General features: G+C 40.3%; 1 protein-coding gene across 1 annotated transcript in view; it reads left to right on the forward strand.

Annotated features, from left to right (window-relative positions):
- The window catches only part of ARHGEF4 (Rho guanine nucleotide exchange factor 4), a 326464-nt gene that overhangs the window by 240430 nt on the left and 59053 nt on the right, over positions 1–26981 (forward strand). The window contains exon 7 of the mRNA XM_074964006.1: positions 17675–17814. Within this exon, the coding sequence (XP_074820107.1) occupies positions 17675–17814 (140 nt within the window). The remainder of the gene's footprint in view (positions 1–17674; positions 17815–26981) is intronic.

The following is a 26981-nucleotide window of genomic DNA, read 5'->3' on the forward strand; positions in this document are numbered from 1 at the left end:
TCCTTAAACATTACATGAATATATTGTCTCATGCTATAGAATTAGAATTTGTAATCCCTATTCCATGACGAGATATCTTTGAGCTATAATGTATCTTAATTAAAACTATCTTTAGATAGGATTTTTCCTCAAAAAGCATTTTATCAAAAAAATCTGGTTTAAATTTTAAAAAATCCAATTTTTTTTTAAATTGATTTTTATCCACCCTGCTCCCCTGTGCACCCCAAAACAGCCAGCTAAATCATACTTGTTTTTCTTCCCAGTGCTCTAAGTGAGTGGATGGTGCTTCTTAAGGCCTAGGCTACACACAGTTTTTGTACCAGTTTACGTATTTCTGTTAGAGGCATGTTGGCTTTTTTTAAACCAGTATAGTTATAGTGGCACAATCCCAAGTGTGGATGCAATTACAGCAGTAAAAAGGTACCTTATATCAGTATAGTTTATTCCCCTTCCCATACAGCAAAGGTTATGCCAGTAGAAACACATTTATATCAGTATAACTGTCCACGCTGATGGAGTTGCACTGTTTTAACTATACTGGCATAGTTAAATTGGTACAGCTTTTGTGTGTAGACAAGGCCTAAGATACTTCATATCACTTAGCAGTGGTTCCCTAATGTGACTTCAGGTCCTGAAGTTCCAAGCTGTAGCATGAGTTGTTATAAGAATTCTACATGCAAACTGCATACACATAAGTGCTATGTGTGTAGAAAGTTGTTGTGTGTTAAAAATGCCAACTACTGTCAGATAGCAATATCTAGGATTGACGTTAAGTTTTTAGGTTCAATGAAGTTATTATTATCACAGTGTGAAATGTTTCCTGATTGCAGAACTAACCCCTTCTCCTACATCCTCCCTTAAGAATGATTGATAGTTGAAATATAATCATATACTATGCAATCTAGAAGTAGAACAAAAAGTTTCCTCAAAGGAATGTACAGTACGTGTGACAACACAGCATAATGGAAATGACATTCAGATGAGTCCTTTCTAAACTCAACGTAACCAGCAGCTGTAGTCTTCTAAGCTGTAATTCTAAAAACTGCATCAGAGCCCATGGGATAAGGGATGAAATACTCAGGGCCATGTCTCCGTTTTCACAGATGTCCATGGGAGTTCAATGCATGGAATGACTGTGGAATGTGACTCTCGGTGGCTGTGTCTAGGATGTTTTCAAATTGACTTTTGACACATGAGAATTGTCCTCTTTTCCAGCTTGGAGAGGAATAGGGAAAATGATCCTCTCCTTGATTTGCTCCCAGATTCATTCCTCTCGACCAAATTCTGTTCTTTGTCACATGGGTGCCTCTCTCCCAGACTTGAATATACTTCAAATAAAAAAACATATAACACCTAGGGTAGAACTATTCATACTTAAAATGTATTTGATGAACTCCACCCAAATCTTTGTTCATGATTTGTTCACACACAGTTTGATTAATACAAATGTTCAAAGATTTTATGTGAACACATTTGAGTCTAACAGCCACCTAAATATTATAGGATCTTTGGTCTAGGGGCTGGTGGATATTCCCCTTTCTCAGTTGTGTTTATCAACCATTGTACTATTTGTAACTACTTATATTGGTCACCAGCACACATGATGGATAGAGGTGGAGACAAAAAGAGATCTGCTAAAGAACATGCTTAGGGACAATTTTTATATGGATACTATCCACATAGTTTTGTCATCACAGCCTGGCATGTCTGCTAATGGTAGGCGATGACAATGTTCTGAAAAGAAACAGAAGGCATCTTGGGCAAATGAATAGGAGAAGCTAGAAATCTACTTACGCTTCTTACCCAACACAAATTTTGTTTCTCAGTCAAGCAAATTTCAGCTACAGGAAACTATGGAGAATATCACTTTCATTTCTGATTTGCAAAATGTTTCTTGAATAACTTCTTCATTATCTGCACAGCTTTACTCTTGGTAACTGTGTATTTAGAACCTTCAAGAAAAAATAATGATTGCATCACCTAGCAAGCTACAACAGATCCTTCAGTGCATTCCATTGTTGGGGGGTAAATGTGTATTTTATAAAATGAGCACCTCTTTGAAAGCTAAATCTAGTCAGACACATTGTATAGCTGATGGGATGTGTTTGGAAAGCTAAAAACATGTCTGGCATTGATGTATGTATGGCAGAGATAGGAGGGAGAGTGACTTACAATTACTTTGAGTCACTCTAGACAGATAGATTGGGCTCAGGGAAACTATCATTACTATCTCAGAAGAGCTACGGGTCCAGAAACCAGAAATGATTGAAGAACAGTTTTGTTCAGTTAGTTAGATAAATGTGGCTGGAGAGATTACTACAACTGATTTCCTGAGTTAAAACAAGCGTAGGTATTTGGCATGTATATTTTTTATTTAATTATTTTCTGGTTGGCATCTGTATTTATTTCATTTTTGCCTCTACCAGACTACTTACCAAGGGAATCCAATCATTTTTCATCTTCATCCATAGGACCATGTATTTATTGGTTCTTGGATAGACCCACTGAGGGATCTGTTGAGTTCACTGCTTTGAGTTTTGGCTAATCACGTGATAATTTTAACTTCTTATCTTTGGATACAGAATAAATAAAATGCGCTTAGAGGCAGACTTTGAGCACCCTGCTGATTATTTAAAATTACAAAACAAAACACAACACTATATGTTAGACTTCACTATAGGAGGCATTGTTCTTTTTCAGCATGCGTTTTATCCCTTATTAGGGTTGCACTGTTCGAGCAAACTTGTTTACATTACCTTCACTGCTGCCACTTTTAACAGATATTGCTTTGTATAGGGCCCTTTTCTTACCTTTTATGATATTAGTGATAGTTCAACCAGTCTGATTTAGCAATTACCTCTCATTTAGTGGTGGGGTTACTTTGCTGGTTGTGTTGTTTTAATATTTTTTTTGCTATTTATTTTCCCGTCTCCTAGCATTTTTTACTTTCAGCCAATCTCCAAAGCTTTCAAACTATTCACTGTCATTATGTTTAATGATCTGTAAGTTGCAGTGTGTCATTTTGAACTCCTAGATGTGCATATTTAGCATCTCAGGCTAAACACTTCCATAAAGTGCTGACCCTATCAATTTCACTTTTCTTAATCCTGTGCTGGAGCCTTCAGCTAACATCCTAAGTAATACATTTCACAATTGGAGGCAGCCTGACCAACCTGGTGACCTTGCCAGAAAGCTTTCTTTTTTCCAGGATTATGATTAATAATTGGTCTGAATGGAATGTTGTATTTTATTGTACTTATTCCACTAGGAATACATCCTCTACTTGGGAGATTTTTGCTAGTGCCAATATAGATTGTATCTAACATATTTAGATTCAGTTCAGACATTGTATAGAATATTGTGAAAAGACCACGAATAATGTGACTATCCTTCTCACTTCCATTTACTGGGAAACATGCACTTATTGAATGTAAGTTCTGTTTGTAAGGCTCTTGTGTTTGAGCCCGTAAGTCTTTTATGATGCTTTTAACCCTGTTGTGATAGTTAACCATTTAAATGCCATGTTTCAGCATACTCGTTTCAGTCAGAACCATGAAGAAATGACGTATTCTGCATGCCCTGAGATCCTCAGGGACTAGCCCTTTAGAGTGAATTTCTATTGTCTCCCTACTTCTCTCTGAACAGAATTGAATGCCTTAGTGACTTTGGACCAGCCTTGGAAGGTTTTTTTAAATATATGTTAAGGCTAATTCTGTCCACTTTACACTTCATTCTGGACTTTGAAAAGCCTTGAAAAAAAGTTGCTTACATGTATACATTAGGAAGGAAAATTCAGAGGTTTTTGAGAGAGTGCGAGGGGTGTTTACATAGTCCACAGAGCTGTTCATTCTAGCAATCTGTTTGTACAACTGGTCCTAAACACATGAAATTTAGGGGTGGGATTTTCAAACTGATTATTGTTGGACTAATTCTACTCCCATTGGAGTCTACAGTAAAACTCCCATTGACTTCAGTGGGAGCAGAAAAAGCCATCATTTGAGTACTTCTGAAAATTCTATCCTACATCTGAATTAGGTCCCTCTAAACTAGGTTACGGTGGCAACTTGTTTTGCAATGACCTTTTATTGGAGAGACACTTGCTGGATTGTCTAATTAAAAGACTGCATTACTTTTGGTCACAATGAACAGCCATCCTGCAACTCACTCAGAATAATTCTTCCAAATATCTTTAATTGTTACACCATTGTGTTACAGGGCCCAATTCTGCCACCCTTACTCATGTGATGCTTCATAATTCAAGTGTGTTCAGTTCACAAGGGTTGAGATCCCTTCTTCATAGAACAATTGTAATTTACTAACCCCTAATCCTAAATTTGTTTTTCCACAAAAATGTTCTCAGAGCTTGATCCAAGGGATTTTCTTAGAACTGGGATATAAATAAATAAATAAATATATATATATATATATATATATATCTTAAGACTGGACAACTTCTCAAAAATAAAGAGCAGATCTTATACTTGAGGTGCAGAGTTCTGCGGAGAAATTCAGGCCAAAATTTTCAAATGTAAGTGCCTACAGTTAGGTTCTTATATCCCTATTTAGATATCTAAATAAGTGGCCTGGTTTTTCAGAAGTGCTGAGCAGTCACCACTCCTGTTGATTTTGCTAGGAATGGTGTGTGTTCAGCACTTGTGAAAAAAAGCCCATTTGTTTATTTAGGTGCCTAAATATGGATTTAGGTGCCTAATTTTAGGCATTCAAACTTAGTAATTTTGGTTCAGAATGTCCAAGGCTGGATGTGCTTACAAATGTGGGGATTTTTTATCATTAGCTAACTTTTCATTCTTTGTTTACTTGTTGAGTTAGAACACTTGGATTTACTCTGAAAAACAAAATGTATCTTTGCTGTTCTCTGAATCTGTCCATTTTTGAAAACACTGAGAGAAATTAGATATTTCCATGCAAATTACATCATTAGGATGCTACACTTGAAAGGTGCTTTATAAACAATATTTTATAATATGAAGTGTTCTAGAGTCTGCAGAGAACACTGCATAGGAATGACATTATGGGCTAGTAAATACATGCCTCAATGTAGCTGTACACTACCTGGGTGTAATTTGTAAAGTCAAAATGGCTGAGAATTTACCAACTGGACAGTAACAGACTGCGAAACCCAGTGACAATTCAACCTGATGATATTCTGAACAACAAGAGTCCTTGACCATGCTTGTAGCTGTTTCTGTCACTTCACACCGTCTCTGCAGACATAACAGGCTTCAGAATAATGCACAGACAATTGTGGAATCTTATTATAGAGAGGCTTTATAGAGAGACTGTTTCCAAGCAAGTATGGAAGGCCCAATATGCAGCAGAGCCACCATGCTTCCATTATGTGACTTAAGATTGAAAAATACTGTGTCATTTAGATGATGAGATTTTGTTGCGGAGTTGGCTTCCAAGCCCTCAGTGCTTCGGAGCAATAGGAAATAAAAGCATAATAAAAATGAAGGAACTCTCTGAATACAAACCAATCAGATTTCTGCAAAGCATGTTTACACTCTCCACTCTATTTAATAAGGTAATGGGTACAAGAAATCAAATAGAAAAGTAGAGTCCTTAATAGTTTGGATTCCTTAGTAACATGCTCCCCCATGCACACTTAGGAAGTGGTTTTAGAGCAGAAACTGGTCTTAGAGAAGCAAACATCACATTTGGATCAATATAATTAAAACAGACAAGAGCTGTGCAACGTTTTGGGGAAGGGGGGAGACTGGGAGAGTAACTCCATCAGAGTTAAAGCCCCACTAAAGCCTTTGAGAGTAACGTAAAGGTGAAATGAATGACATTTCCACAAGCTTCTACAGTTCACTTACAACCCAAATTTTCCCATGCTAGGCTGCATTCTCTCTCTCTCTCTCAACTTCTATATCCCTTGCAGTCAGAAATGGCTGTAAGCTTCTGTTTATTCCCTGATCTCATTTGAATTGTTTCCTGATAAATTTAAAAAGAATAAAATGAGCTTGACTGGATTTAACTTAAGCTCATTTGAACTGAAACATTCAACGGGGATGAAATAATGGCACAGCAGTAAAGCTGTATGGTTGGTTTGTTTGTCCCCGTTCCCCCCCCCCATGCAAACAACCAGTTTAAAAAGAGACATGGGAAGCATAAAGTGATCTCTAAGAAATGAAGAGGAGTGCTTGATTGAGGGCAGGTGTTCAGATCAGCTAGGGAGATTCCCCTGAAATAATCCTTAAAGAAACAGATGCATCTGACTCCAACACTGTCAATCCTCTCATTTGTGGACATGTCTGTAAGGCTTTGAAAAGCTGGACAGATGCTCTTCTAAAAATAAATAAATAAAATGCCCACAATTTTGCTGGTAAGTCCTCCTTAATTCACATACCAGTTAAAATATGTTAGTTAGGTTTGTCAGCTGCACTAAACATGTTTGATCTCTGTCCTCCCCTCCTACGTTTGCCTAATGTAAATAACTGTTGTTCTAGTTTCCCAGCTCATTTGCTTTAATTTCCTTGATCATTTGTACTGGTTTTGGTAGAAATGGATGGTTAGAGACGCGAGTGGCATTTTCATCTATGCAGATGCATTGAAAACTCATCTGGAGCTCTAGCTGAGATGAGTTGGCCAAGTTTATTTTCTACTGGACAATATCAAATTTACGTATAACCCACAATAACCAAACCAGCAAGTTGTGGAGGTTTATGGGGGCTGGTTAGTTGCTAGGTTGTTGTGGGGTTTTTTTTTTTTGTTTGTTTTTTTTTTGGCGGGTTGGGAGTTGGATTTTTTTTTATTTTATTTAAGGCTCAGCAAAATCATGGAGCTAGATTTTTCCACCCTTTACTTACACTAAATAATAATTTACTTCACAATAGTCCCCTTGATGGGAGACTAAACAATGTGGCTTATATCCTAGTGAGTATGTCTCACCTATGACACAGCAAAGAACAATGCCAGAACACAGGAGGAAAGGGATTTGCTTGTACTGCATATTACTATTTAACGTTCACACTGTGACAGTACCTAAAGGCCTCAACCACATGGGCCCCACTGTTCTAGGCACTGTGCAGACATATCGTAAATGATAGGCCCTTCTCCAAAGACCCTACAGTTGCAAGTTGAGATATAACACATGGATGGGGACAAATAGGCATGGGTGGGCAAGGAGAGACATGGTAACAAATAAAGAGAACAGGATGTGTGTAATGCTTCAGCAGGATGACCAGACAATGTAAAATATCTGGACAGGGGGTGAGGGGTAATAGGAGCCTATATAAGAAAAAGACCCAAAAATCGGGACTGTCCCTATAAAATCAGGACATCTGGTCACCCTATGCTTCAGCAGCCAATAGGATTAATAGCCTGGCCATTGCATTATGGCAGAGGTGAGTTTTCAGGAGGGACTGGGCTGTGGATCAAATAGAGATACAATTGTTTTGATCTAAATGTTTGTTCTGCTTTTCAGTTTATCTAATATTTCCATTCTGTCTCAAGCTTATGCTCTGTCAATCACCTGCTGAAAAGCAGCTAAACCCAGTGTTCCCAATCAAATGCAAGCACCCCAGACCTCTTCTCTTCCTTGTCATCTTTGATGTGTGCAGGAGCAGAAGCATATGAGCTGGAAGCAGATTGCAAGCAACAACCCTAGAGACCAAAACTGCAGAACCATTCTTAACCTGTATCTCTCTGTTGCCCATAATTATCTACACTACACATGAGAGCCAAAAGCTCCCTCAAGCCTCATCATGAGTCATTTAGAATTCTAATTGGGATTAAAAAACTCTTGAAATCTGAGTGGGTGGCTCGGTGCATTTCAGTTGATGGATGTTACCCTGAGCTACCAACCCTGCAGACCAATACCAGACCCCCACCATGTTTTTATTAAAGAGCTGCACCCTGCTTTAGCTAATTAGTAACTAGCTCATGCACAACAGTGCTGGGTAATGGCACTTTTACTGAAAGGCTGATTTCATTTTGATGGGGTATTTTTTTCTACTCTTAATTTGTGTTTTAATACGAGGGGTTCTATTCATCATTTGCTTTCTCTGCGTATTTTGTGTGTATGTCTCTCTCATGCATAATTTTCTCTCCAAAGATTCCTAAAATCTTGTTTCATGACCAGCATGTAATTGCACATGGAATGGATTAACTCCATGAGGCTTTATTTTGCAGGACCATGCTTTCATTTTTCTCACAAAGCAACATTATTGGTTCCTCTGCCCTTGTCATCCATTTCCCATCAGACTACCCTCTTCCTGTTCCACCAGCCCACAACCAGGAGGACAGTAATGGAAGAGGGTCCATTGGAACAATAAAGAGCCAGAGGAATTGTACTGATGGAACAGAAATGGGATGACATCACTGTCTGATGGATTTTACTGTGGGAGCTGCATAGGGATCACAATATATCAGGCAGCTGATAAATGAAGCACATAAGTCAAAGCAATATTGCTGAATGCTGTTATACACTATTTCTAAAGGAGACCAGAATTTATCAGTCTAGATTGCAGAGAATAGAGGCCTTTAGCTCAGCTGAGCAACTAATTTTCAGTTTGGCCTTTCTTTTCCATACATTTTTTTTAGCCTCCTGGGCCATGTGAACTCTAACTGTAAACTGTTTCACCCTGGCAGCTCCAAAATCAAGAATCACCAGCAGTCTGGGGGCGTGAGGCATGGGGGGCGGGAGGGAAGAGAGAGAGTGACGTCCTTGGCTCTGAATTCATTTGCTCTGTGAGTGTAAATTGGACTCCTAATGTTGTTTCTGTGCATTATTTTAGATTTAATGCTGCACAGAGATAAATTAAGCTGGTGGCTATGGCACCCAGAAAACAGCTTCTATCAGACAGCCTTCCAATGAGCAAAAAATCAAATCCCCTTGGAGGTTATTTTTCATTCATTTGTTTCTAGTTAAATATAGATGCTCTTGGATAATTATCAGCCTTGAAAGCAACCGACAACTGTTGTGGAGTATTTCCCTTGCATTCCTATAAAACGCCCTGTGAAAATGAATCTGATGGTTATCAATACGGCTGCTTTTAACTCACTCACCATCAATGCTGGATCACTCCCCACATCCCTGGCCCTTATTCTCAGCTGGAATGTATCAGCATAGTTCCACTGAAGACAATGAAGCCACATCTATGTACACCAGCTAAGCATCAGGCCCATCTGACTCAGAGTCAATTATGATGAAATTCCAGATTTTAGAGTACCCCTTCCCCCGCCCTAACAAGGAAACTCCCCTTTAGAAAATAACCCTGCATGTTCTCTGGGGAAAGAGGGACCAAACCAATGCATTTGAATAATTAAATGGTTTACTCTGTTTTATTTGCACTTGTAGAATGTGGTTTAAAATACCTGCTGAGTAGCTGCAAAATTTAAAAAAAAAGATGACTGCCCGGGAATGTTTGGCCCTTGCATTGTACATCCTACAAACATTGCCTTGTGATTATGAGACTGGACTGGGGCTCAGGAGGTCTCTGCCATGGCTTCCCTCTGTGACCTTAGGCAAATCACTTAAACTTGCTGTGCCTTTGTTTCCCATCTAGAAAATGGAGATGAGGATGCTTTTTCTCCCACCCTTTGTCTGTCTTGTCTGTATTGGATTATGAGCTTTCCAGGGCGGGGGCTTGCTCTCTCTCACTAGGTGCATGCACAGTGCCTAGTGCCCTAGCCCCATCTCAGATGAAACCTCAGCACGGCTATAAAACAAACAAATAACACTCTTGTGAGATGGGTAACTATATATCCATTATATACACAGATGCACATAGGCTGTGTCAACACTTACGGTGGCATGTAGAGTACATATGCTGCCTAGCACGGGTATAAATAACAGTGTAGACAGTGAGGCATTGCTTAGGCGACTAGAGTAAAGACACACCTGTACCCTGTGGCTGTGTGCCCTGCGCAGCTCTGGACATGACCAACCAGTGCATCCCATGTCTACGCTGCTATTTTTAGCAGTGTAGTGTCCCATTGCTTTTCCCCACCTCAGTGAAAGACTTCAGCTGTGGGGAAAATCTCTGGCGGGGAAGGCAGTGGAGAAAAGCACCGGCAGCTCCCCGCTGCCACAGACTTTCCCCACTGCCTCCCCCTGCCAGAGACTTTCACTTCCATGTGTAGCTACACGCCAGTGTGGACGCAGCCGGTTTACACTGCAGCCTGTAGCTACATGTATTCTACACTCCGCCGCCAGCATAGACAAGGCTGTAGGCAGAGAGAGTAGCTTGAAGTCATGAAGTGAGCTGGTATTGGAGTTGGGAATAATTATGTAATTATAAGTCTCATCATCATTTTAGGCTAGACTGACCTCTCACCCACTGCAGTGCCCTGGGAGGTGTTCCTCTGAGGCATAATTCCTCCATTTGCTCCTCTATAGTGCTGTGTGTGGGAAATAATCTGCTACAGCACGTTTAAAGAGCACAGCATGCTCCTTCCCATCCACCATCTCCCCCTACCCCCCCCCCATTTCTTCACACTGCAGAGAAAAATAATTCACTTTTTCCCAAGCAGCCGGAAGAAAGGTGAACCATTTTTCTTTATTCCACTTTTCTGTTTCTAACATATTTAATTAAGCTTAATTTTTATCAAGCTACATTCGTATTTACTCAAATGTGTTCTCGACTCTAACCGTCTTCAAGGTAATGGTGAGTGTAACCGGTGGCAGCCAATGTAATTAGTGCTATCAACACTGATCAGTGTTCTGAGTTTATGACGTTTATTGTAACCCCCCGCTGTTGCTCACGTGTGATGATGGGGCTCAGATCCCTGAACCCTCCTCCCAATGCTGCTGCTTCTGGTTTCGGCAACACACAGAAGGGTTTATATGGTTTTGTTCTCCTCTCTCCAGAGAATGTCTGCTTCAGGACTAAGAAGAATAACTTATGAGCTAGCATGACAAAGTTTTCTACTTGCCGTAGTATTTTTGTGACATAAATCCTGAGCTCAGGTTCAGACTTGCAGCAATACAAAGCAGGATTTTGATACTCTGGCAGGCAGCCATAGTGGTAAATCATGGCCTCTTTCCCTCCCCATGTTCTGCAGAGTAGAATCTGTTGTCATAGTTAGTAGAATTTATCTGTACAGCCATCTAAATTCTGGGGAAATTGGTTTAAAATTAATTGGATGTAGTTCAGAGTCTTGTTTTGGGGTGAAAGTTGTTCTTTACTGTTCTTTGTTTTCCCGTGACAGATTAGATTATTGGGCTCAGTGAGAAAAGGAGACAGCCAGCTGTTACCACATCAGTGCATTCAAGTACGGATGAAAACAAGCATTTGTTGGGACTGGGGAGAAGGGCGCAGCAAGGCTGCCTCTGCTTCCTGTGAAGCATAATGGGTGCCTGTCCAACTAGTACTGTGCACTTGATGAAACTAATGAAGAAACCAAATTACTATTTTAACAATTTTTATCAGGTCCACTTAAAAGATTTTTAGACTCAAGCTTACTTCTTTCCTGCTTGACCTAATTACGACTGTGCATGTTGAATCATTACCCATATTAAGAGCCTTCACTTGCCCTACTTCCTTGACTGATTTCTAGTGTATTGGGTCACTGTTTCAGAGGATGTTTTTGTTTTTTTGTTTTTTTATAATCAACTCTCAGGATTCTTTTTTCCCTCTTGAATAAGCTGCTTCAGAACAAAGTCTCATTCGTCACCATTTTTCTTAACGCTTTCTTCCTGCCTTCTGAACCATGAGCAGTTTTGACAAAATATCATGAAAAAATTCTTTCGTGGACAAATTTCCATCACAGATTAAGAACCAAAAACCTTTTGCATTATTACAAGTAATAGAAACAACGAGGCATCCTTGTGACACCTCAGAGACTAACACATTTATTTGGGACCAAATACATTTTTTAGTCTCTAAGGTGCCACAAGGACGCCTCGTTGTTTTTGCTGATACAGACTAACACGGCTACCACTCTGAAACCTGTCACAAGCAATAGAGTTCTCTGGTGAAACTTACCTATGGCTTTTTGTTTGTTTAGTTAAGTTTGGACAACCAATACAAGATGTAGCAACAGTTTTCAAGGCTAATGAGGCTGACCCCTGAGTTAAAGTTAAGCAAGACATGGTAAGAAAAACAAATCTATATAGGAAAAATAAATAAAGTTGTCCAGAGATTTACCTGAGGTATAGAATATTTTAAGTAATAGAGCTATTCTCCATGAAGCTTTTTTCCCCCCATATAAAACGGATCATAGTACAACTGGGAAAACATGACAAAATCAGAAAGCTTTAAAGATGTCAGGAAACATTTTTCAGGCTGACAATTATACTCTATGTAATGCAACCAGCAGAGAGGGGGTATAAAGCAAAAGCAATGAAAGCTTGCAGGAATCAATAAGGTACCATGCTAAGGGAGACAGAACACAAAGAAAGAGGAGCTTTGATGGGCTAAACAGTGATGCACTCCTGTACAAAGCAATCCATTATGTTCTTGAAAGTGTACCTTTTGTTTCTGTCATTACACAAATTCCCCCCAAAATAGTTCATTAACAGTACAGCGTGTAGCACACACTATCTGTTAGCGGTTCTCAAACTATGGTAGATGTATCAGTGGTGATAGATTAGCTGATTTAAATAATATCAGAATAGAATCCTTTATAACTGCACTGATTACAATTATGAAGCTGGCAGTTTCAGTACTTTTGAGTTTTATATGTGGTATTCTAGATGTGAGAATTGCTCTCTGTGAAACATATACTTTTAACATACATTCAATAGGGTGCTGGTAGCTTATATTTGAAATATGTTTGATGTATACTCAGGCTTTTGTCAAGCATCCCTTAAAACACTGATTTTTATTTTTATTTTTTTTTGCAACATCCACGGGTTTTTTATTAACACAGATACATTTACTTCTTGGGCAGTTAAACCATTCCACAGCAAACTCTACTTTAATTGTAAGGGCATATTGTCCCCAGGCACATAGTTTCCACTAAAATTAATTGAAGCTTTGTGTGCAAATGAAAGTGAGAATCAATAGATCTTTGTCACCGTGCAAATTTCTGTTGAATTCAGTAAATTGTCATTCAAAGGGTAAACTTTTCAAATGTTTCATTCAGATCTGTATACTTCAGTCATTATGATGTAAAATAATGCATTTCGCTGACTACTAACATGTGAGTTTCAACACAATGTGATTGGAAATGATTGCATTATGAAACCCTGACAAAATATGGTATACAATGGAAGCACTGACGGAACTGTCATTGCAGTTGTTGGTGTAATCTCTGCTGTGCAGGAAATTTACAACTATATTTCCAAAGCACTGCCTTGGAATTACAGGGACAGATCCTAAGCTGGTGCAGTTGACTTCAGTGGAGTTACACTGGTACACATCAGTTGAGGGTCTAGCCCATAGAGCTGTTAAGGACCTAATATTGCACCACTGAATTCAATGGGTGGTTTGCCATTGGCTTCAAAGACCACAAGCTCAGCTCCTTTTGGGCTCTTAGTCATATGGCTAAATTCCCATGTTTGGGGGCCTTTCAAAATGTACTGCATGGCATCTGTTACTTTGATTTGAATTAGAGGTTGTTCACAGTGATATATCAGATTACATCTTTGGACCTGCTTCTGGCCCACCTATCATTGCAGCTTGTGCTTTGGATATTATTGATTTCTTTTGGTCAGGCTGAAGGCTTCCTACATATTTCCTGATGATACTAGAGTGTCACTTCTGGATGGTGGTTTTCTTTGGAGAGCAAATAAACGACAAGAAAATACCCTGTAGGGAATGATTCTGGACTAGTTCTTGGAAGATGGACTAGATTAGGGTTCTGAGCCCAGGAGTCATACCCCGCTTGCCCTTCCCCTACTGCAAGGATTTTGAGTATTACATCTTTTGTAACTTGGTCAGTGAGATCACCAAGAGTCCAGATGGTGTTATCTCTTGAGATCTTAATTTCATTTAGCTTTAGTACTACAATACTAGTGAATCCATTGAACCGACATCTTCCATCAGGTGTATTTTATCTGCATTATGTTTGTAGGCATCGTGTTATTGCCTTTGTAGAAAGACTCCTTGGAGTATACCTCTTTGTCATGTAAACGGCGTATGCTTTATTCTAACACCAGTTGCTAATCACAATACAAATGCCAGTCAGCATTTTGTTCAGTTATTACCATTGTTATTGTCTCAGAAAAGCAGGAAGATGATATCCTCTGAGTTTACAAATCAGAAAACGTATATACAATATCTTATAAAAGCATAGAATAAGTGATTATCGGTCAACACCCAGGACATGCGTCTCAGAATGTACTTGGTAAAAAGAGAGTTTCAGAAAATTGCAACTAACCTTGAGAAAACCATACAAAAGGGTTCTATTCTTTAAAGAAGATGACCAGTTTTTCCTTGTGTAAAAGTAGCATAAATGACATTAATTCTCTTCTGATATCTAGTCTGTATTTCCACTGGCTTCAGACTCATGCTCAGGACTTTAGCACTTGTTTTATCCAATAGAAGGAGACAGGCTTTCAGGAGATGTGCCCTCACTTACGTAAAGTTGCAAGAGTAGAATTACATGCCTATGGTGGTAATAGGTACTCCTTCAGTGGCAAGTGCTTATTTAGGCAATGAAAAGTGCTATTAGATGTTTTACAAGTTCTATAGAAGGTCCACCAAGACAGAGCTTGAGACATACTGATTGTGCCCGTCTGGCCAAGATACTTCTGGTTAACGGATCTGCTGAAGCTCTCAATTCACCCTCCCAAGAACATCCCCACATTACCAGACCTTCTAACACAGCACAGGGCAGGTTCAAGCACCTCAGTCTGCAACTCAGGGCTTGGTATTTGGATGGACATCAGAAATAGAGCACTCATGTTCTAAAAGGGTGCAATCCATCCTTAACCAAAGCAGAAAAGCTTCTACAAGAAGCTGTTACTCAGCAAAATGGAAGTGTTTCTCCTCTTGGACACACCAACAAAACTCAGTTCCAGAATCAGCTGGGATCCCTACTATCTTAGAATCTTTACGTACCCTCAAGTCTTCAGGTCTTGCACTCAGTTCTCTGCGAGTGCATCTAGCAGTGATCAGTGCTTTCCATCCTCCGATGGATAACCGTACTGTATTCACTCATCCTGTCACAACTGGATTTCTGAATGGGATTCTCAGATCTTTTCCACCATAGGTGAAATTCATGCCTTAGTGTAACCTTAATTTTGTTTTATTGTCGCTCACACCCCACCCCACTTTGGAACCTCTAGCTACATACTCTATGGCCCATCTTTCCATGAGGGTGGCTTTTCTAGTACCCATAGCGTCAGCCCAGAAGAATCAACAAGCTGGGAGCGCTCATGATGGACCCATCATATACTGCATTCTATAAAGAAAAGGTCTTGTTATGACCCCACCCTAGCTTCGTTCCTAAAGTAGTTTTCAAGAGTTAGTTAATTCACTTACCAGTATGTTTTCCAAAACCCCATGCCTCAAATGAAGAGAGATGACTCCATTCTCTGAACATCCAAAGGGCTTTGCTGTATGTCTGCAAAGAACAAAGTCTGTTAGAAAAACATAAACTATTTGTTTCCCAAGCAAAGCGATGAAGCGGTCAAGTTATATTGATGCAGACAGTTTCAAAATGGATTTTGGGTTGTATTACCCTAGCTCATATTCCCCCTCAGAAGGGGGGGGGGGGTGAGAGCTCCTTCCACTAGAGGGCAAGCTACTTCGGCTGCATCTCTGAGAGATGTTCCTCTTCCAGAGATATGTAGGGCAGTTACTTGGAGCTCTGTGAATACCTTCATGAGACATTATGCTCTGGTCCAGTCGTCAGCTGCAGATACAGCAGTGGGGACAGCAGTACTACAGTCAGCTATCACTTCTGCGTCCTCACACCCACCCCCCATCTGACTACTGCTTGTTAATCTCCCACAAGTGGAATACACATAGGCATCAACACTCAAAGAAGAAATGGAGGTTTCTTATCTGTAACTGGAAATTTCTTTCAGATGTATGGTCCCTATCTCTATTCTACTACCCACTGTAACGGGCAAGGCCAGATGGCTATAGAAAAGTAGTGGGAGATAGATATATTAGCTCCAGGCTAAACAAATCCCTGGTACCAGGTTAAGTGAAATGGCAGCTGCTCCAGGTCAGTTAAGACACCTGGGGCCAATTAAGAACTTTCCAGAAGGCAGGGAGAAGGCTAGGTTGATTGGGACACCTGAAGCCAATCAGGGGCTGGCTGAAACTAGTTAAAAGCCTCCCAACCAGTCAGGTGGGTGTGCATGTCAGGAGCTGTGGAAGGAAGTTGTGCTGTTGGAAAGGCTGAGTAGTACACCCCATATCAGGGACAAGGAAGGAGGCCCTGAGGTAAGGGTGAAGTGGAGCCTGAGGAAGTGAGGGCTGCTGGGGGTGGGGGGGAAGTAGCCCGGGGAATTGTACATGTCATGTTTCTAAAAGGTCAGCTACCATAGCTGATACTATTAGGGTCCCTGGGCTGGAGCCCAGAGTAGACGGTGGGCCCAGGCTCCCCCCCCCACCTTTTCCCCCTGATTAATCACTGAGACTGGGAGATAACAGAGACTGTGCAAGGAAGGATAACTTCTCCTCACCTCCCTCACTGGCCTATGATGAAAATGGCTCAGTAGACTGTGACCCTTGTCTCGAGAGAAAGAAGGGTTATGGGGAGGGTCACAGTGAGCCTCTGAGGCTAGTGAAATCCGCCAGGAAACATGGGACCCACGGAGGCAAGGACAGAGCTTTGTCACACCACCTTCTGTCCCTGCTGCTGCAGATTATTTGAACTGCAGTAAGAATGGGAACTGGAGAGGTGTTGGTGCACACCACCTTTTGTGCCCTTGCTTCAGATAATGAGGAGAGCTATGGTGCATTTGTGGGCCAATGGACACTGTCTATAAAATATTCCAGACTCAGGTGCATAGTGGGCATGCGTATCCCATGTGTGGAATACCGATAGGGATCGTGCATTTCAAAGAACTTCCAGTTACAGGTAAGTAACCTTCATTTATCAAAATGAAAGAGCAAAGATGGTAATAAATTCAGATGTGTATAAGCTGGTATCAGTCAAGCTTTAGCAAAGGTGAAACAGCTCTGACCACCCAGGATTTCTACCTGAATCCAAACTTAAGTTTACGTTCCCTTGACTTTCCTATTTTTTTTCTGACTAACTCTATGCATTGTTTGCCAAAATAGGAAGAGGATGATGGTTGAGTTCTTCACTCACCTGCACAGAGGTTGAGATTTTGTGTGAAAATAGCTTTTGTTTTGCTCTTCACTTAGGCTCCAATCCTGCAAACACTGGTGCATGTGCTCAACTTAATGGGCATGTGAGTAGTCCTACAGATCTCAGTGGGCATATTCACGGATGTTCATAATGGTTTGCAGGATCAGGGCCATAGTGAGATAGAACTTGAAATGGGCATGAGTAGTGAACAGTCCTCTTGCAGCACTGGTAGTTCCTTTACATTGTGTTTTAGCCATTTTTGTGTGGCTGCTTGTGACAGTTTGCATTATTAGTGCCTTTGCTGTTCATGGTCTCTGTATAAACCGACAACTTTGATTTCTAGTGACATCAATCAGCACCTCTCAGTCATGCTAGCAGAACAGATTTGAAAATAATTTACTTTAAAATCCAAGATTAATGATCTTTTCCATCTGCTGTCATTCATGTCTCTGCTCAGCAGTGTTGTTAAGCAGTTCATTTCTTGTTGCAGTGATCACTGATGGGGCGCTGGATAAGACAGCTCTTACAGACGATGTGGGAAGTGAGGAGGATCTGTATGAGGACTTTCGGAGTTCCAGTCACCGCTACGGCCACCCTGGAGGAGGAGGAGAACAACTTGCCATCAATGAGGTATTGCAACTGTAGGTCTGTGAAGAAGCAGAAAGGAGGCTGTTTTTGGTAGTGAGGCATCACCGTTGCAATAGGGTCCTGGTTAAATGGGTACAGCTTCAGTATTCACTTTCTGCGGTCGCCATTTTAATTGCATTATCATCCCAAACTCACATTTGGGTTTTCCATATAGCTGCTGGCTCCAGCATCGAAGGAATGCTGATGTGATATAAAATGGAACTTCAGCTCCCTAAACTGCAGGTAACTTCAGTTAGGAGTTCCTCTCTTCTCGTGTGTTTTTAGGCAGAAAGGTAACATACAGACATGAGTGAGCAGCACAGGCTGGAATACTTTCCGGGGTGGTGTGATCTGAAGTGTGGTAAGCATTTTTACTTAGTGGGGCTAGAATGATGATTTTGAAGTCCTTGAAAGGATTGTTCTGAACACATGTTCAAACCTTTCACCTTGAACGCAAGCTTATGTCCAAACAAGTAGCACATTAGTGAAGGGGATGGTTTTAGCAAAGGGTTCTTTAATGCTGACATCAATTTAATTGCTTGTCTCAAATTAGAACGTGTTCCATAGTCTAACTGGTGTGATGAGTAATTAGTCAACACACAGGATCTGTCTGGCTGCAAAAGTACAATGCCCTTGTCTAGTGCATTAAAATAGGTGTCGTGCTGTGCAGTATTACACAATATATAGAATGCTCTTTCCTTTGGGTGAATTAATAAACATTTCATTGGAGGAGCTGAGGACATGCTCCCTATGAACTATAACACAGACTGCCGTACTGAGTGTGCTATATGCTCTGCTACCTTTTTGTGACCTGCACAAGGTGGAGGGCCACCGATAAAAGATGTATTATACTTTCTCAGGGGTCAGCTACGGCTGGAATGGTGGTGGCTCCACCGTATGCCTGTGTCAGAGGCAGCCATAAAGCTTCTAGGAGCTGTATGAGGTACATACTTAGAAACAACAGGTACAACACCCTTTTAAAACAGTACAGCATATACTCCTTCCAGTACCAGTCTCCCTGTACTATTGGGAAAGTGGAAGCCTTAGAGCTGCTCTAACTTCCACTCTGCTTCCCACAACCCCCTGTGCATCATAGGGAGCAGAGAATAATTGGAATACAGCATGCTCCAGCTACACTGCTACAATGGGGGTGGGAGCAGACCCATCATAGGGTCTCTGTGGTAGCTCTATACCGGTGAGGAGGCTTCTAATGAAAGCGGCTTACCAGGCGCTGTTTCCACCCACTTTACAGCCTCTTCATGCCACCACAGCAGCATAGAACTAAGAATTCATCCCATTACTGGTTTTCCCCTTATTATTGGCAAGTAATCATAAAGAATCTAGAAGAACACCAAGGCATCTAATGCTGTGATATAGATGGGAAAACTGGTAGGATAAAACAAGATTTGCCACAAAACTACTCTCTTGCTCAGTTTCCTGTGCTGTTACATCCACTTCACTTTGTAATGAAAGGGAATTGGAAGTGACATGATACATATGACAGCACTAGGAATGCATTCACCCACATTTAGCTGGTACCTGAGGTGTATTTGGCCAGTAGCCTCTGATATGTTTAGCAGCACAGGAAATGTATTCCACAACATGTATTGGATACATTTCAAACTATGGAAGGTGTTTACTGCATTTTCTGATTTTTCAAGTGCTTGAGTATGCAACCTAAATAACATTCTTTTAACATAGTTTTTGTAGGTAACTTCCTAGTTCTTGTGAGGGGAGGGAGGTTAAAGGAAAAGGATAAAATATAATATTGTAGGGATTACAGATATCCTTAAAGAAATCTTTATACCTTGTGATAAATTCTGAAAAATATTTTGTTTCACTTGGAAATGTTTCTGTTTCTATATCAGATATTCTCTGTATTTCATTTTCTTCATTCTTTATTACTGAGGACAAGAGCTTTTTTTCTTTAGAGTTCATTGTCTTTGTTAACTGCTTATGTAACTTTGGGTGAGTAAAGGATATTGATTTGTCCAGAGCAGTTGTAACTTGCGAAGGTCTTGAAGCATTTCTGGATCTGTTGGCATTTCAGATCCATAGACTTATCAGGTCAACCAGTCAACACTGATTATTTGTTTATTGGCCTGTGCCCTGTAAGCTTGTGTATTGCAACTTGTTTTGTTGGCCCAATAACAGGTAGCACATTATTTACCTTGTCCACTGGTTCTGATGGATAATGATTCCATCATTTAGCATCAATTAGCATTAGCAAAGTGCCTTTCTGCATGATGGACTTCTGGAATGGCACAGTATAATGGAATACTAATTTTTAATGCAGGAATTTTAAATGAACAAATACCTGAAAATTTAGAATGGACATTTCTAACATAAACCTTCCCAGTTCCCAGCCATCTTGATGAACTTCAGTGGTGCATCAAAGCCCATAGCCTCTATAAAATAAAAATATTTCTAGGCAGGATCTTCTTGAAGGTTTTCAGTAATAGCCTTGGGGGAATTACAAGTGAAGAAGCTAAAATATAATCATTTAATAAACTTTTCCAAGCTGTGTTTTCCCTGCTTTATTGCATCTCCACTGGTATTTCATTGGTCTAGGGCAAGGAAAGCATGCCAATTTCCTTGCAGATAGCCTCATTCTTAGCCATCTTTAAATAAACAGAGAAAGATTGAAATGTATTTTTAAACATTTGGCAGACCAAATTTCCTTATTTTTAACTTCAGTTTTTTTCAGTTTGGGATCAGTAGACAATGGTTGTGAAATGACAATGAAGCCTTTTATGGAAGTAGAATGACTTATTGACAAAGGGGTTTGCGGGATAGAAGAAAAGGGGGAAGGCTTACACAGCCCACCTGGGAAGAACTGGTCGAGGATGTGTAGGAGCCAAGAAAGAAACCAATCAAAAAGTAATAATAGAGGATGGGTTTGAATTATATTAACCAATTCCTAAGAAAAGAAAAGGGGAAAAATATTTTCTTGGAGGCCCTGTCAAAGCTTTTTCATGAGCAGAGAGAATGTACTTAAAAGAGATTTTTGGTTGAGATTATATTTTTGTTTGGGGTAGTTCCAGGCAACAGATCCACACATATCCAAAGTATGATCAGCTGAAAAATACAGCAGGGGGAAGCTGTATTACTAATGCTGTGTAGTTTTTCAGTCCTGCGATATGGAAACATAATAAATTGGACACTTGTAGCTATAAATTACATGAAATTGAAGCATATGCATTTAATTTAAGAATTGTAAAATTATCTAGAACTTTGACTGGTTTAGGCACAAAATCTACTTACTCACCCGTACCATGACGGTGACAATAGTGAAGAAAACAATAATACTTTATTTGCTCATCAAATAAAATTAATCAAGCTGGGCAAGTAGACTTAGGCATGACTGATTTAGAACATATCAGATCTTAGACAAAGGGCTCATTCCTACTCTCTGCTGTGGGGAGCATGTTTCTGCATAAATTGGAAAATTCACTATTGTACCTGAGCATATCTTTGTTTACTAGATGATTTTTCCAAGATCAACAGCATTGATAGGTTGGGTACAGAGGAAGGAATCAAGCCTCTGGAAATTATCTTTGAAAGCAATGACTAAACTGGTCATTTTTTTCTATTTATTTATGTCAATGGACTTAATATATCTTTATGACATCCTGGCCCCATTAAAGTCAATGATAAATCTAATACGTATTACATAACAGTCAAACTGGGGAGAAGTATCTAGTGGGGTCTTGCAGGGAATCTATCCTAGGTCCAGTACTGTTCAATATTTTTATTAATGACTTGGATAATAGAGTAGAGTATGCTTGTAAAATTTGCATACAACACCAAGCTGGGAGGGGTTGCTAGCACTTTGGAGGACAACATTAGAATTCAAAACTACCTTGACAAATTGGAGAATTGGTCTGAAATCAACAAGATTTAATTCAATATAGACCTATGCTTCAGTTAAGAAGACTTCGGTTAAGAAGAAAAATATCAAATGCACAATTACAAAATGGAGAATAACTGGCTAGGCAGTAGTACTGCTGAAAAGGGGTTATAGTTTATTTTATAGTAACAGAAGTGTCATGTGTAAGAAATGGAAGGTAATTGTCCAGCACTACTCAGCATTGGTGAGGTCTCAGTTGGAACACTGTGTCCAATTCTGGGCATCACACTTTAAGAAAGATGTGGACAAATTGGAAAGAGTTCAGAGAAGAGCAACAAAGATGGAGGGGAAAAAAAGGTTTAGAAAACCTGACCTATGAGGAAAGTTTAAAAAAACTGGGCATGTTTAGTCTTGTGAAAAGAAGACTGAGGAGGGACCTTCAAATATATTAAGGACCATTACAAAGAGGATGGTGATCAATTGTTCTGCATGTCCACTGAAGATAGGATAGTAAGCTTAATCTGAAGCAAAGCAGATTTAAGTTAGATATTAGGAGAAACTTCTTAAGTGTAAAAAGAAAAGGAGTACTTGTGGCACCTTAGAGACTAACCAATTTATTTGAGCATGAGCTTTCGTGAGCTACAGCTCACTTCATCGGATGCATACTGTGGAAATTGCAGAAGACATTATATACACAGACACCATGAAACAATACCTCCTCCCACCCCACTCTCCTGCTGGTAATAGCTTATCTAAAGTGATCATCAAGTTGGGCCATTTCCAGCACAAATCCAGGTTTTCTCACCCTCCGCCCCCCCACAGACAAACTCACTCTCTTGCTGGTAATAGCCCATCCAAAGTGACCACTCTCTTCACAATGTGTATGATAATCAAGGTGGGCCATTTCCTGCAGAAATCCAGGTTCTCTCACCCCCTCACCCCCCTCCAAAAACCACACACACAAACTCACTCTCCTGCTGGTAATAGCCTATCCAAAGTGACCACTCTCCTTACAACCTGCATGAAAATCAAGGTGGGCCATTTCCAGCACAAATACAGGTTTTCTCACTCCCCCACCTCCATACACACACAAACTCACTCTCCTGCTGGTAATAGCTCATCCAAAGTGACCACTCTCCCTACAATGTGCATGATAATCAAGGTGGGCCATTTCCAGCACAAATACAGGTTTTCTCACTTCCCCCACCTCCATACACACACAAACTCACTCTCCTGCTGGTAATAGCTCATCCAAAGTGACCACTCTCCCTACAATGTGCATGACAATCAAGGTGGGCCATTTCCAGCACAAATCCAGGTTTTCTCACCCCCCCCCCCACACACACAAACTCACTCTCCTGCTGGCAATAGCTCATCCAAACTGACCACTCTCCCCACAATGTGCATGACAATCAAGGTGGGCCACTTCCAGCATAAATCCAAGTTTAACCAGAACGTCTGGGGCGGGGAGGGGGGGTAGGAAAAAACAAGGGGAAATAGGCTACCTTGCATAATGACTTAGCCACTCCCAGTCTCTATTTAAGCCTAAATTAATAGTATCCAATTTGCAAATGAATTCCAATTCAGCAGTTTCTCGCTGGACTCAGGATGTGAAGTTTTTTTGTTGTAAGATAACGACCTTCATGTCTCTGATTGCGTGACCAGAGAGATTGAAGTGTTCTCTGACTGGTTTATGAATGTTATAATTCTTGACATCTGATTTGTGTCCATTTATTCTTTTACATAGAGACTGTCCAGTTTGACCAATGTACGTGGCAGAGGGGCATTGCTGGCACATGATGGCATATATCATATTGGTGGATGTGCAGGTGAACGAGCCTCTGATAGTGTGGCTGATGTTATTAGGCCCTGTGATGGTGTCCCCTGAATAGATATGTGGGCACAGTTGGCAACGGGCTTTGTTGCAAGGATAGGTTCCTGGGTTAGTGGTTCTGTTGCAAGGATAGGTTCCTGGGTTAGTGGTTCTGTTGCAAGGATAGGTTCCTGGGTTAGTGGTTCTGTTGTGTGGTATGTGGTTGTTGGTGAGTATTTGCTTCAGGTTGGGGGGCTGTCTGTAGGCAAGATAAATTGGTTAGTCTCTAAGGTGCCACAAGTACTCCTTTTCTTTTTGCGAATACAGACTAACACGGCTGTTACTCTGAAACCTGTTCTTAAGTGTAAGCATAGTTAAATTTTGGAATAGCTTCCAATGGGACCCTGTGGAACCCCAGTCACTGGGAGTGTTTAAGAACAGGTTACACAGACACCTATCAGGGATGGTCTAGGTATTCTTGGTCCTGCCTCAGCGCCAGGGGCTGGACTAGATGACCTCTCCGGGTCCATTCCAGCCCTATATTTCTATGATTCTGTGATCATGCCATATAGTTTAGATCAGTGATTCTCAACCAGGGGTCCATGGCCCACTGTGGGGCCACAAACCATTTCAGGGGGTCTGCCAAGCAGAGCCACTCAGACACCCGAGTCCAGGCACCCAGCTGCTGAAGCTTGGAGTCCCAAGCCCCAGCATCCTGCAGGGTGGAAGCCCTGTGATCCCCGTGAGGCGGCTAGAACCCGGCGCCCTATGGGGCTGAAGCCCCGAGTCCCAGCACCTTGCAGAGCTGAAGCTCTGAGCCCAGGTGTCCCGAGGCCGAGCAGAAGCTGCCCTGCAGCGCAGAAGCCTGGAGCCCCCCATCCCACAGGGCTCCCAAGCACCACCCCAGTCCTGTGGGGCAGAAGCCTCCCCACTCACAGCTGAAGCCCAAAGGCCTCCCCCCGGGCCATGGAGTTTTTATAGCATGTTGAGGGGGCTTCCAAAAGAACTCCTAGTTTAAATCACCAGTTTTGCAATAGTTTGAAATATATTTTATTTGTTGTTTCATTGGCTTCAGTTGAAAAACACATTGATCAATACACCCAGAAAATATATATAATGCTTCTAGTTAACAAAATAACTAATGCACAGAAAAGAGATTTCTTTCATGTTATGGGGTATGAATTATGTGCATCACTCTATAAAAGAGGTAAATACTAGGGCTGTCATGCGATTAACAAAATGAATCGCAATTAATCGTACTGTTAAGCAATAATAGAATACCATTTATTTAAATATTTTTGGATGTTTTCTACATTTTCAAATATATTGATTTCAATTACAATACAAAATGTACAGTGCTCACTTTATATTTATTTTTGATTACAACTATTTGCGCTGTAAAAAAACAAAAGAAATAGTATTTTTCAATTCACCTAATACAAGTACGGTAGTGCAATCTCTTTATCATGAAAGTTGAACTTACAAATGTAGAATTATGTACAGTAAATAAGTGCATTCAAAAATAAAGCAATGTAAAACTTTAGAGCCTGCAAGTCCACTCAGTCCTACTGCTTTTTCAGCCAATCATTCAAACAAATTTGTTTACATTTGCAGGAAATAATGCTGACCACTTCTTGTTTACAATGTCACCTGAAAATGAGACCAGGCATTCTCATGGCACTGTTGTAGCCAGCATCGCAAGGTATTTCCATGCCATATGTGCTAAAGATTCATATGTGCCCTCATGCTTCAACCACCATTCCAGCGGACATACGTCTGACCAATAACAATCCAAAACAGTGCGGACCGACGCATGTTCATTTTCATTATCTGAATCAGATGCCAGCAGCAGAAGGTTGATTTGCCTTTTTGGTGGTTCAGGTTCTGTAGTTTCCTCATCGGAGTGTTGCTCTTTTAAGAGTTTTGAAAGCATGCTCCATACCTCGTCCCTCTCAAGTTTTGGAAGGCACTTCAGATCCTTAAACCTTGGGTCTAAAGCTGTAGCTATCTTTCGAAATCTCACATTAGTACCTTCTTTGCGTTTTGTCAAATCTGCAGTGAAAGTGTCCTTAAAATGAACAACATGTGCTGGGTCATCACCCAAGACTGCTATAACATGAAATTTATGGTAGAATGCAGGTAAAACAGAGCAGGGGATAAAATTCTCCCCCAAGAAGTTCAGTCACAAATTTAATTAACGCATTATTCTTTTAACGAGTGGCATCAGCATGGAAGCATGTCTTCTGGAATAGTGGCGGACGCATGAAGGGGCATACGAATGTTTAGCATATCTGGCACGTAAATACCTTGCAATGCCAGCTACAAAAGTGCCATGCAAATGCCTGTTCTCACTTTCTGTTGACATTATAAATATGAAGATGGCAGCATTATCTCCTGTAAATGTAAAAAAACTTGTTTGTCTTAGTGGTTGGCTGAACAAGAAGTAGGACTGAGTGGAGTTGTAGGCTCTGAAGTTTTACATTGTTTTGTTTTTGAGTAACAAAAAAAGTCTACAGTTTTAAGTTGCACTTTCATGACACAGAGATTGCACTACAGTACTTGCTATGAGGTGAATTGAAAAATACTATTTCTTTTGTTTTTTCTTTCACAGAGTAAATATTTATAATCAAGAATAAGATATACTTTGATTTTCAGTTACAACACAGAATACAGTATATATAAATATGTAGAAAACATCCAAAATTAATACATTTGAATTGGTATTCTATTGTTTAACAGTGCGATTAATCGCAATTAATTTTTTTTAGTTAAACGCATAAGTAACTGCGATTAATCGACAGCCCTAGTAAATACAGTAATGGAAGCTGTAATTTGATTCTAAAACGTAGTTTTTAAAATTGCATCTTTAGTCATTCCATGGGATTCAGCACTGTAACACCATTACTAAAACAGGTTAAGTTACCATCAAATAATTCAGGTAAATTTCAATATTGCAAAAGACCGCATAAACTAATGTACAGAGTATAGTCCATTGCATTTAAGAATAATACATCTAGAATCATTAAGATATTTTGTTTATTATACATTTGTCATACACTTCATGAGCGAACAATATGAAAAAAAATAAGTCTTTAAAACATACCATTCTCCGTGTAACATTTTGCCTCGGAAGGATATAATCAATCTCAAGGATACAAAATAATCTGGGAAAGAAATTGTCAGACCAGACTTCCAGCTACAACATACATAATTAGATAGATCAATCTTTTGGAAGTGATATACTATATTCATGCATATAGTCTAGGAGAGATGATTTATTGCCTCTTTTATGTCTTCATGTGAGTATATTCTCCCAACTGATAGCCAGACTCTAAAGCAAACGTAGCTGGATAACAAATGCCCTCCCTCCCTCCTTCTGCTGGCTCAGGTCCCTGTTTGCAGATCCCACATGTTACTGTGGCCAAGATTTGAACAGAGACAACTATGGTTTGGAAGCAGCAATCATTTATTTATTAGGTACCAATGGTGCTCAACGCTGTAAAGGAC

The sequence above is a fragment of the Natator depressus genome, chromosome 9 (assembly GCF_965152275.1).
Source record: "Natator depressus isolate rNatDep1 chromosome 9, rNatDep2.hap1, whole genome shotgun sequence".
In the NCBI taxonomy this organism is placed as follows: domain Eukaryota; kingdom Metazoa; phylum Chordata; order Testudines; family Cheloniidae; genus Natator; species Natator depressus.